This window comes from Bison bison, unplaced genomic scaffold (assembly GCF_000754665.1).
Source record: "Bison bison bison isolate TAMUID 2011002044 unplaced genomic scaffold, Bison_UMD1.0 scf7180017864240, whole genome shotgun sequence".
In the NCBI taxonomy this organism is placed as follows: domain Eukaryota; kingdom Metazoa; phylum Chordata; class Mammalia; order Artiodactyla; family Bovidae; genus Bison; species Bison bison.
The window spans coordinates 908,335-920,315 of NW_011494812.1; the positions used below are offsets into that span (position 1 = coordinate 908,335).

At 41.0% G+C, this 11,981-nt stretch overlaps 1 protein-coding gene across 1 annotated transcript in view; it reads right to left on the reverse strand.

Moving 5' to 3' along the window:
• The window catches only part of SPTA1 (spectrin, alpha, erythrocytic 1), an 86,416-nt gene that overhangs the window by 13,194 nt on the left and 61,241 nt on the right, over positions 1-11,981 (reverse strand). The window contains 8 exon segments of the mRNA XM_010846842.1: positions 475-647; positions 1,689-1,786; positions 2,300-2,432; positions 2,936-3,057; positions 4,941-5,061; positions 8,868-9,076; positions 10,523-10,627; positions 10,785-10,949. Of these exon segments, the coding sequence (XP_010845144.1) occupies positions 475-647; positions 1,689-1,786; positions 2,300-2,432; positions 2,936-3,057; positions 4,941-5,061; positions 8,868-9,076; positions 10,523-10,627; positions 10,785-10,949 (1,126 nt within the window).

Genomic DNA, 11,981 nt, shown 5'->3' on the forward strand with positions numbered 1-11,981 from the left:
GATTCATGGGGTCACAAAGAGTCGGACACGACTGAGCAACTGATCTGATCTGATCTGATGCGTGGGTATTTTTGCACATATGTGACTTTAATTGTAATTGTGCTCAGACAGGATAGGAGTGGGTGATGAAGGGAGCATCTTTCTTCCCATGTTGAGCAACAGAGCCCTGGGATCCATTCAGTAAATTGAACTCTCAGTATTTCCTCAAATCCAGAGGCCATCGTCCTCAAATGAGTGCATGCTAAATCATTTCAGTTGTATCTGACTCTTTGCAACCCTATGGAATGTAGACTGCCAGGCTCTTCTGTCCATGGGATTCTTCAGGCAAGAACACTGAAGTGGCTTGCTATGCTCTCCTCCAGGGATCTTCCCAACCCAGTGATTGAACTTGAATCTCTTACGTCTCCTGCATTGGCAGGTGTGATCTTTACCACTAGCACCACCTGGGAAGCCTCTGGTCCTCACACATCATACCTATCCAGGCCTCAACCACATCAGCCTTCCAGTTGAACTCCTGAAAGTCATAATCATCTTCCAGTTGTGACTTCCAAACAGCCAATGACCTGGCCAGAGAAGGAATCTTTTCATTTAGAGCCTGTATCTTGTTAGAAATCTTCTCTTTATGTTGACTTTCCCCCTGTATTACCGAGATTGAAAGGAGGAGAGATAGATATATTGATGAATGTCCAGAGCCTGAAAAGTGAAATCCTTTGCACTATTAAAAACCTTTCATCTCTCTCCTTCCAAATATATAGCTACTCTCTTCTAGGTCCAGTGAAATTATTCTATTATTCATCTATAATAGAATATCTATTACCCAGATGATATTGTCCAGCATTTGGACAGTCTTCTGTTTGTCCATGTAAGTGTGATCTTCTTAGTTGGCATAAGCATCTCAAAGGTACAGAATCATCTTTTTAGGATTCTTTGTACAGCCTTTAGATTATTGAGGTTCTATTAAAACTATCATTTAAACAAAAGAATGGTTCTCAAATTATAAAGAGATTTCAGTGGGGTCCTCATCTCTAGAGGTCAAAGAAATTTCTTCACATTCTTACAGTACTTTATAACCAAAGCAAGTCATGTTTAAAATATTTTTAAATGTCATATTCTGCATAGAAAGTGAAAGTAAAGTCGCTCAGTCGTGTCCAACTCTTTGCAACCCCATGGACTGTAGCCTACCAGGCTCCTCCCTCCATGGGATTCTCCAGGCAACAGTACTGGAGTGGGTTGCCATTTCCTTCTCCAGGGGATCTTCCTGACCTAGGGATCGAACCCAGGTCTCCTGCATTGCAGGTAGACGCTTTAACCTCTGAGCCACCAGGGAAGCCCCATTCTGCATAGAGTATGAGTCAATGAATGATTTTTTTTTTGCTTTATTAATATTTTCTTTTTTTAATTATTTTATTTTATTTTATTTTTAACTTTACAATAGTGTATTGGTTTTGCCATATACCAATGCTTTTTAAATATCTAAAAAGTATACCTATAAGACCTTGAAAAAAAGCTTCCAGAAAACAGCAATAATTAAATAGATAATTGTTTGCTGAAACAATAACAAAAAGGCAGTTTAGAAGAGATTACCAAGGTTGTGCATGATTTTAGCAATGTTCATGATTCTATATTTGGTCCAATCACTTTTTGAAGATCCTTTTTTTTGACCTGGAATCCCTGGAGTATATCTCACCTTACTCAGGATGTCTTCTCCTTGAGCACACACATTTTGCACTCGAATCTCATGGACAGCAAAGTCATTCTCCAAAGCTTCGAGCTTCTTTTGTAAGCTCTGTGTGAATGAGTCAGTGAGAATCAAAACTTCCAAAATGAACAATCTGTCCCACTCGCATTCTGATTCTTTTTGACGCCATTCACCAGCAATGATTCAACTAAGTTGGCAGAGTACATGAGTGCTCACTTATTCCTGAGTAGCGCCAGTAAATTTCTCTTCCCAAATTCCTCACTTCCCAGAAAGGCAGTCTTACCAAAGAGCCAAAGGAATACATGTGATACTGTTTATAACTAACCATGCAACTTGAAACTTCTGGATTTGGGAGTGAATATTGATCAAGCTAATACAGAAGTATTTCTCCATGTTGAAATGTATGTATAATAATTCTTGGAAACATTCCATCTAGCAGAAAAATATTTAGTATCAAGAACATCCTATGCTAAGAACTAACCTGAAAGTTTCTTCTTCCACCAGAAGAAAGATTCTAATTTTACAGGTAAAAATGTTGACTACTTAAGAAAAGATTCAAATTAAACAGAAGAAAATTGATTCATTCTGCCAGTTCCTCACCTGAATAGCAGCCAAAGTGTCTCCAGAATCCCCTTGGGCAACTAGAGCTTCCTTTTCACTAATCCAAGCTTCCTCCTCCTCAGCATTCTCCATGAATTCCAAGTATTCTAGGGATTCTCCCAACTGAATCCCTCTGTAACAGGAAAGTAATCCCCACCCCAAATAAGAAAAAAAAAAACTAATGAGCAGTGGAAGTGTAGCAAAGTGGCACAATCTTATAAGATTTTAAGATTTTGGCTGTATTAGTGTAAGGGAGAAAAATACTCCATTATTTTATTACTAAGCACTGCACATAATGTTAAAACTGGGGAGATGCAGAAAGTAAAACAGACATGTGGGAGATAATGTGGTATAAAGGATAACATATGTAGGGCAACAATGATAAAAGACAGCTGCAAGTAATTGTAAGCACAGCTCTAAAGAGACAGTATCATAGAGACATAGAAACAGTGTCATTTCTTCCTGGGGTACATAGAGGAAGCTTCAATGGAAGACTTGGAATTTGAGCAGGGACTTAGAAGCTAGAAGAGATTGGTAGCTAGGGAGAGATGCTGAGCAGGCGCTTAAGTGTCTTCTCAATACCTACCCAATACCTGCAATCCAACAAGAGAATTTGGCCTTCTATCCCCAACTCACCGAGCCTTGGTCAACTCTTTGAGCTGGTCCCAGTGTTGAACAAGCTGATCAAGCCTGTCCTGGATCTCCTCTCGCCCCACGGCCGCTTTGTCTCCCAGCCTTTCTGCCACATCCAGTACATTCTGAACAACACACATCCTCCATGTCATATTTCCCCATAGCATCTCCCCATTTATCCACAGTTTTCTAGCAAAGTATCTAGCCCTTCCTACCCTCTGGCTCATTTATAAACTGGATGTACTCAAGGCAGTCCTGACAATCCTGGGAGAATGAAGAAAGCTGCAGTAAGATCTAACATGCTAAACTTCATCAAGGATTCAGACAAATACCTTGGCTTTTGCACTAGACTACTTTCCATGATCTGACTGATGGTCACAGGGTGACCCTGCTGCCAAGCCAACATTCAGAGTTGCCCTCTTTCCACATGGCACAGCTCAGGTACAGCTTTTCCAGATGTCCCAACTTGCATCCTAATTGTCAACAACTGTGCCCTGGACTGTCAAAGGTGCTCCTTCCAGGGAAGACATGGGTTTCTACACAGATTCTTTTATTCATAGAAGGCACAATATGGAGTAGAATGCTTGTGAACTCTACAGCCAACTGTCTATGTGACCTTGGCACTCTGCCTTCACATTTTGTAGCCTCAACCTATTAGGTCGATGCAAAAGTAATTTCTGTTTTGCACTGTTGAACTTTGCCATTTGATATTGGAATACATTCTTAAATAAATGTAGTTAAGTTATACATCATTTTAATACACAATTTTTGCTTTATGATTTTTGCTAATAAATTATTACTTGCTATTTATTTTACATGTGTTTCAGGCTATGGAAATTAAGTTAGACAAAAAGCAAATTTGAGCAATTTTCTTATTCGAGTTCAAAATGGGTCAAAAGTTAGCAGACAACTTGCAACATGAACAATGCATTTGGCTCAGGAACTGCTAATGTACATACAGTGCAATGGCAGTTAAAGTAGTTTTACAAAAGAGACTAGAGCCTTGAAGATGAGGAGCACAGTGGCTGCCCATCAGAAGTTGACAATGACCAACTGAGAGGATCATAGAAGTTGATCCTCTTACTACACAAGAAGTTGCCCAAGAATTCAACGTCAACCATTCTATGGTCATTTGACATTTGAAGCAAATTGGAAGAGTGAAAAAGCTTGATAAGCAAGTGCCTCATCAGTTGACTGCACATCAAAAAAAAAAAAATTATCATTTTGAAATATCATCTTCTCTTATTCTATGCAACAACAGCGAATTATATCTCAAATGGATTGTGATGTGTGATGAAAAGTGGATTTTATGTGACAACCAACAATGACCAGCTCTGTGGTTGAACTGAGAAGAAGCTCCAAAGCACTTCCCAAAGCCATATTTTGAGTTATGGTCACTGTTTGGTAGTCTGCTACTGCTCTGATCCACTATAGTTTTCTGAATCTCAGTGAAACCATTACATCTGAGAAGTATGCTCAACAAATCAATGAGATGCACTGAAAACAGCAATGCCTGCAGCTGTCACTGGTCAACAGAAAGGGCCCAGTTCTTCTCCTCAACAATGCCCAACCACATGTCACACAACCAACATTTCAAAAGTTGGATGAAATGGGCTAAAAATTTTGCCTTTGTAGCCCAATTATATCTGCTATATCTACCTGACCTCTTACCAACTGACTACCTACCGCTCCCTCAAGCACCTTAACAACTTTTTGCAGGGAAAATGTATCACAACCAGCAGGAGGCAGAAAATGCTTCCAAGAGTTCACTGAATTCTGAAGCATGGGTTTTTATGCAACAGGAATATACAAACTTATTTCTCACTGGCAAAAATGTGTTGATTGTAATGTTTCCTATTTTGATTAATAAACATGTGTTTGAGGCTAGTTATAATGATTTAAAATTTAGGGTCTGAAACCATAATCTTTTGCACCAACCTAATATTTATCCATAACATGAAGTGCTACTATTATATTATCTCTGTCTTTTCAGGTTTCATATTCCTACCTGGATGGCAGGTTCATGTGCCAGCAGCTCCCCTTCTAGGCGTCTGTGCTTCTTCAGCAAATTCTGAACCCCCTGCAGATCCCTCCCATAGTCCTGGGATCTCACTCGTACCAACTTCTCCCTGAGACCAAAGAAGAAAACTTTTAGACTTTAGACGTCTGAGGACATCCTAAAAAGATGGTTTTCTAAGCATATGTGTTTGGCTGGGGGTATGGTGGCGGTAAATTCTGGAACACTCTGGTGTCAGTAATCACAAAGTTAATAAGTGGCAGAGCCTTTCAGCAAAATATTGGACTTAGAGCAACACAAATTAAAATAACGTACTGGAAGAGCCTTCTCATACATTTCTTTGCCTGTCTACATATGTATCTTCTTCTCTTTTCTCAAGAACTCACTGTTGTTTCTCTTTCAAAAAATGTGAAAATTACACACACACACACATACTCACTATATATGTATACAAACATATATGCTTATATACCTTCTATTAATGTCAATAATTATGTATATGGTATGCATTCCTGCTCAGTCGTGTCCAACTCTTTGTGACGTTGTGAACCGCAGCCTGCTAGGCTCCTCTGTGCATGGGATTCTCCAGGCAACAATACCAGAGTGGGTTGCCGTTTCCTTCTCTAGGGGATATTCCTGACCCAGGAATTGAACAGGGGTCTCCTGCAACTCCGTGCATTGGCAGCTGGATTCTTCTATCACTGAGCCTCAGGGGAAGCCCATATCAATAATTAATTCAGGTAAAATAGACATAAAAACTGACATTACAGCAGTCATGGCAGTTGGATTTGTTCTGCGTATAAAATGTTTGAACGTCACCTTGAAGCGTGGTGAAAGACTAGGTAGAAAATATTTTACTATTTCTTTTATTGGGATATAGTTGTTTTACAATATCTTACTATTTCCAAAAAGGTTAAAAAATGTCCTGCTTGGTGCCCTATGTGCATTCCTTTCCTCTGATTCACTGATAATGAACAAGAATCAGCAGTTTTATGGAAAATGAACATGATGAACCAGGGGAGAAATAAGACAAATGAGATCAGTGCAGTTGTGTGGTTGAGCATTCTTCAAGAAAATTAGAGATACCAAGGGACGCATTCATGCAAAGATGGGCTCAATAAAGGACAGAAATAGTATGAACCTAACAGAAGCAGAAGATATTAAGAAGAGATGACAAGAATACACAGAAGAACCGTACAAAAAAGATTTTCATGACCCAAATAACCACAATGGTGTGATCACTCACCTAGAGCCAGACATCCTGGAATGTGAAGTCAAGTGGGCCTTAGAAAGCATCACTACGAACAAAGCTAGTGGAGGTGATGGAATTCCAGTTGAACTATTTCAAATCCTAAAAGATGATGCTGTGAAAGTGCTACACTCAATATGCCAGCAAATTTGGAAAAGTCAGCAGTGGCCACAGGACTGGAAAAGGTCAGTTTTCATTCCAATCCCAGAGAAAGACAATGCCAAAGAATGCTCAACCACAGAACTGCACTCATCTCACACGCTAGTAAGGTAATGCTCAAAATTCTCCAAGCCAGGCTTCAGCAATACGTGAACCGTGAACTTCCAGATGTTCAAGCTGGTTTTAGAAAAGGCAGAGGAAATTACCAACATCTGCTGGATCATCAAAAAAGCAAGAGAAAAAAAATTTTTTTTTTTAAATTTTAAAAAAGCAAGAGAGTTCCAGAAAAAATATATATTTCTGCCTTATTGACTATCCCAAAGCCTTTGACTGTGTGGATCACAATAAACTACGGAAAACTCTGAAAGAGATGGGAATACCAGACTATCTGACCTGCCTCTTGAGAAATCTGTATGCAGGTCAGGAAGCAACAGTTAGAACTGGACATGGAACAATAGACTGGTTCCAAATAGGACAAGGAGTATGTCAAGGCTGTATGTTGTCACCCTGCTTATTTAACTTATATGCAGAGTACATCATGAGAAACACTGGACTGGATGAAGCACAAGCTGGAATAAAGATTGCTGGGAGAAATATCAATAACCTCAGATATGCAGATGACACATCCCTTATGGCAGAAAGTGAAGAAGAACTATAGAGCCCTCTTGATGAAAGTGAAAGAGGACAGTTAAAAAGTTGGCTTAAAGCTCAACATTCAGAAAACTAAGATCATGGCATCTGGTCCCTTCACTTCATGGCAAATAGATGGGGAATCAGTGACAGACTTTATTTTTGAGGGGTCCAAAATCACTGCAGATAGCAACTGTAACCATTAAATTAAAAGACACTTACTTCTTGGAAGGAAAGTTATGACCAACCTAGACAGCATATTAAAAAGCAGAGACATTGCCAACAAAGGTCCGTCTAGTCAAGGCTATGGTTTTTCCAGTAGTCATGTATGGATGTGATAGTTGGACTGTGAAGAAAGCTGAGTGCCAAAAAATTGATGCTTTTGAATTGTGGTGTTGGAGAAGACTCTTAAGAGTCCCTTGAACTGCAAGATGATCCAATCAGTCCATCCTAAAGGAAATCAGTCCTGAATATTCATTGGAAGGACTGATATTGAAGCTGAAACTCCAATACTTTGGCCATCTGATGTGAAAAGCTGACTCATTTGAAAAGACCCTGATGCTGGGAAAGATTGAAAGCAGGAGAAGAAGGGCACGCCAGAGCATGAGATAGTCGAATGGCATTGCTGACTCACTGGACATGAGTTTGAGTAAATTCTAGGAGTTGGTGATGGACAGGGAGGCTTGGCATGCTGTGATCCATGGGTCACAAAGAGTTAGACACGACTGAGCGACTGAACTGAAATGAACTGAAGAATCAGCGATAATACCATAGCAAGTGCTATGTAGGCTTCTCTGGTGGCTCAGTCGGTAAAGAATCTGCCTGCAATGGCAGAGACCTCAGTTCAATCCCTGGGTTGGGAAGATCCCCTGGAGAAAGGATGGGCTATCCACTCCAGTATTCTTGGGCTTCCCTGGTGGCTCAGATGGTAAAGAATCCACGTACAATGTGGGATACCTGGTTTCGATCCCTGGGTTGGGAAGATCCCCTGGGGAGGGCATGGCAACCCACTCCAGTATTCTTGCCTGGAGAATCCCCATGGGCAGAGGAGCCTGGACGGCTACAGTCCACAGGGTCATAAAGAGTCTGTCATGACTAAGCACAAAGCACAGGTACTATGTAACATTTTCTGCCAGTGTCGAGTTCAGTTGCATATTAGATAATGCAAGACACAGAAAGAATCATGATAATAAGCAGTCCAATAAGCTGTAAATGCTCAGTTATCTAATTCAGAATGGGCATTACACATTCTATGAACTATCTGGTTTTCCAGGTGGCCATAGTGGTAAAGAATCCATCTGCCGATGCAGGAGACATAAGAGACATGGGTTTGGTCCCTGAGTCAGGAAGATCCCCTGCAAAAGGAAATAGCAAACTCCAGCATTCTTGTCTGGAGAATCTCATGGACAGAGGACTTAACACATATGAACTATCTAAAAACAAACATATGTGTGTTAGTCACTCTGTCGTGTCTGATTCTGTGCAATCCCATGGACTGTAGCCCACCAGGCTCCTCTGTCCATGGAATTCTCCAGGCAAGAATACTGGAGTGGGTTGCCATTTCCTTCTCCAGAAGATCTTCCCAGCCCAGGGATCAAACCCTGGTTTCCTGCATCTCAGGCAGATTCTTTATCGTTTGAGCTATGGGAAGTCTAAAAAACAAACATATACAGCTCCTTAATTTTCTTCCCAGAATGTATGTGAACTTCTCCTCAGTCCCTTCATGCCTGTCTCCTTCTGTGTACATATAGTGAAAAAAACTGATAAAAATAAAACCAACGTTCATTTTACTTATTTCATTTCAGCATTAAGTAAGAACATGTTTGGTGGATTATCTATTTTCCTGGACTATCCATGCAATGTGAGGTGTCAGTACATACTCTATCCAGAACTCTTCATCATCTAGGTCCTGGAAGAACTGGAACAAGGCATATGACTCTTTCAGTTTCTCATGATGCTCAGCCGCCAATTCCTTGACATTCAGAAAGCGCTCGTTGACATTATCCCTTTTCTCCACAATCTGGTCAGTATTGAAAGTTCCACTGGAGATCAGATCTGTAGCCAATGTGTTCAGGTCCTGGAGTGCATCCTAGAAAGCCCAAGTGTCCTCAATGATTAGTGTAGTATAGGTATTAAGTGGGAGAAGGCAATGGCACCCCACTCTAGTACTGTTGCCCAGAAAATCCCATGGATGGAGGAGCCTGGTAGGCTGCAGTCCATGGGGTCACGAAGAGTCGGACATGACTGAGCGATTTCACTTTCACTTTCCACTTTCATGCATTGGAGAAGGAAATGGCAACCCACTCCAGTGTTCATGCCTGGAGAATCCCAGGGACGGGGGAGCTTCGTGGGCTGCAGTCTATGGGGTCGCACAGAGTCGAACACGACTGAAACAACTTAGCAGTAGCAGTAGCAGCAGGTATTAAGTAGACCTTTAAACACTGCTAGTTCAAATTCAAAGACTGTGGAAAATAGATCATTTTTGAAGATAATGAATTTGGCCTTATGCTCTTTTAACTCAGTTTGGATAAGGGCAAGACTACGGACATTGTAGATAGCAAGGCTACTTTGTTGGAACTGTGTATTTGGCCTTCTGATGTTTTCCCTTGTGTTTTCTTCCTCTCTCCATATGGAAAATAAGACCTTGGTGAACAAGCACTGTGTCTCCAAACAGGGTTATCTTTTCACAGTGCTGAATATGACACAGGCTGAGTGACTGAAATGTCCAAGATTCTCTTTTGGCAACGTTCTCAGGCTAGTCACATTCAGAACACAGCCAGCCTCTTCTATGTCTATTTGCATTTCAAGTCTGCCCCCTAGTGATGTTCAAGAGAATATCATCAAGTCCTGAAACTAAGAAAACCTTTGACATCATGTTCTTTCTGTGTCTGTGTTACCAAATAAAGCTGATGATACAAAATCCATCAATGTGAAATTAACACCTCTCTGAATGTTTATCATAGCTCACAGGACACCTCTCTGCTTGACATTAGGATACAACTGAAATGCTCCATAGAACTTTCACAATGTACATATAGTTCGACTGCCTTGCACGTGCTCCCATCTGATTTTTTTTAGTAGTTCTGAAAAATAAACTTTTATTTTCTTTAAAATGCCAGATCAAATATATCAGCTTTGGAAGAGAGTGAGTTTATATGCATGGTTAAAATGTAAACAAGACCATTTTTAGGATCTACTTCTTAGAATCTGACTCCAGTATTCTTGCCTGGAAAATTCCATGGAGAGAGGAGCCTGGTAGGCTACAGTCCATGGGGTCTTAAAGAGTCAGACATGATTGAGTGACTAACATTTTTACTTTCACATTTTATTGGAATCTTAGAATCTATGATTTAATGATAATAAAGTTAACAGCTCTGAAGTCTATGGATTTGACCTGATTATAATGACTGCTGGTTGAGAATACTAAGCTAAGCTTTGCAAAGCTGTGTTCTCAAATGGATTCCTGAGACAGGAAAGTGAAAAGTCACCAACATTTCTGTTCTGGCCAGAAGAGTGTAATTCTAATACTACTTACCTGTCTAGCCAACATCTCTGTTTCCAGTAGCTGATGTTTCTTGAGCAATTTTCCTGCTGAAGCCAGATCCCTGGCCTGATCCTTCATGGTCAGCAGTGTCTCTGCCTGGAAATGGAAAGGTAAGCAATACAGCTGCCAGATGAAAACTGTCTTTAAGGAGAACAAGATTCACAACCATGTCCCCAAACTTTTCCCAAGAAAAGTCAAGGAAATTGCTCATGTATTAAACTCCCATGCCCACACCATTTCCAGGTATAAATACCTCTGAGAGCCAGAAGTCAAAGTCCCGGATGCCTGTGTTGAACCTCTGCTGGCGACTAGCTTCATTGAGCTTCTGTCCTTTGTCAATTGTTACCGCAAGCAAGTAGTTCCAGGTTTTCTCCAACTCTTCTACTTGATCCTGTGCGTGTTAGTCATTCAGTCACATCTGACTCTTTGCAGACCCCATGAACTGCAGCCCACCAGCCTCCTCTGTCCATAGGATTTCCCAGGCAACAATACTGGAGTGGATTCCCATGCCCTCCTCCAGGGGATCTTCCCAACCCCAGGGTTCAAATCCAGGTCTCCTGCATTGCTGGCAGATTCTTTATTGTCTGATCCACCAGGGAAGCCCTACTTGATCACAGCCCCCTCTCTGGAATTGAGGGGTCATTATGGTATTTAGGGTCCTGTGACAAATTGAAAGGATAATGTAGGGAGGCTCTGGAGTTTGAGTCTAGCCAAAATCTTCCAGTAATTGAAGGTCATATATTTTAAATCATAATTGTTTACGCTGGTTTAAATCTGGGAAAGCAACAGTAGGTGTTTACAGAAATTTTGAAGAAAGAGTTCTGGACTGATTACAGAAACTGATTGCCTAAATGCCAAAACTCTTGGTGGTAGGGACATAAAATATAAGCAAGCATGATAACACATAGGAATTAAGTCTAAAGCTGTCTTGGAGGTCAAGATGCTGAGTATGATGGGAGTGATAAGGTCTGAAAGTGCAAGTCTCTCAGTCGTGTCCGACTCTTTGTGATGCCAAGGACTATACAGTCCATGGAATTCTCCAGGCCAGAATACTGGAGTGGGTAGCCTATCCCCTCTCCAGGGGATCGTCCCCATCCAGGGATCCAACCCAGGTGTCCCTCATTGCAGGCGGATTCTTTACCAGCTGAGCCAAAAGGGAAGCTCTAGAATACTGGAGTGGGTAACCTATCCCTTCTCCAGAAGATCATTCCAACCCAGAAATTGAACTGGGGTCTCGTGCATTGCAGATGGAGTCTTTACCAACTGAGCTATCAGGGAATCCCAAAACAACGTATTTTCCTCCTCTTTTGTGAAAAAAACAAAGGGAAGACCATTAACAGAATATATTCCATATTCCTACACATGGAAACACCAAAAGGGTATAAAAGATTTCTCTTCCTATGATAGCCCAAAGCCCATTGTAAGCAGAACCCACCTTCACAGACTCTTC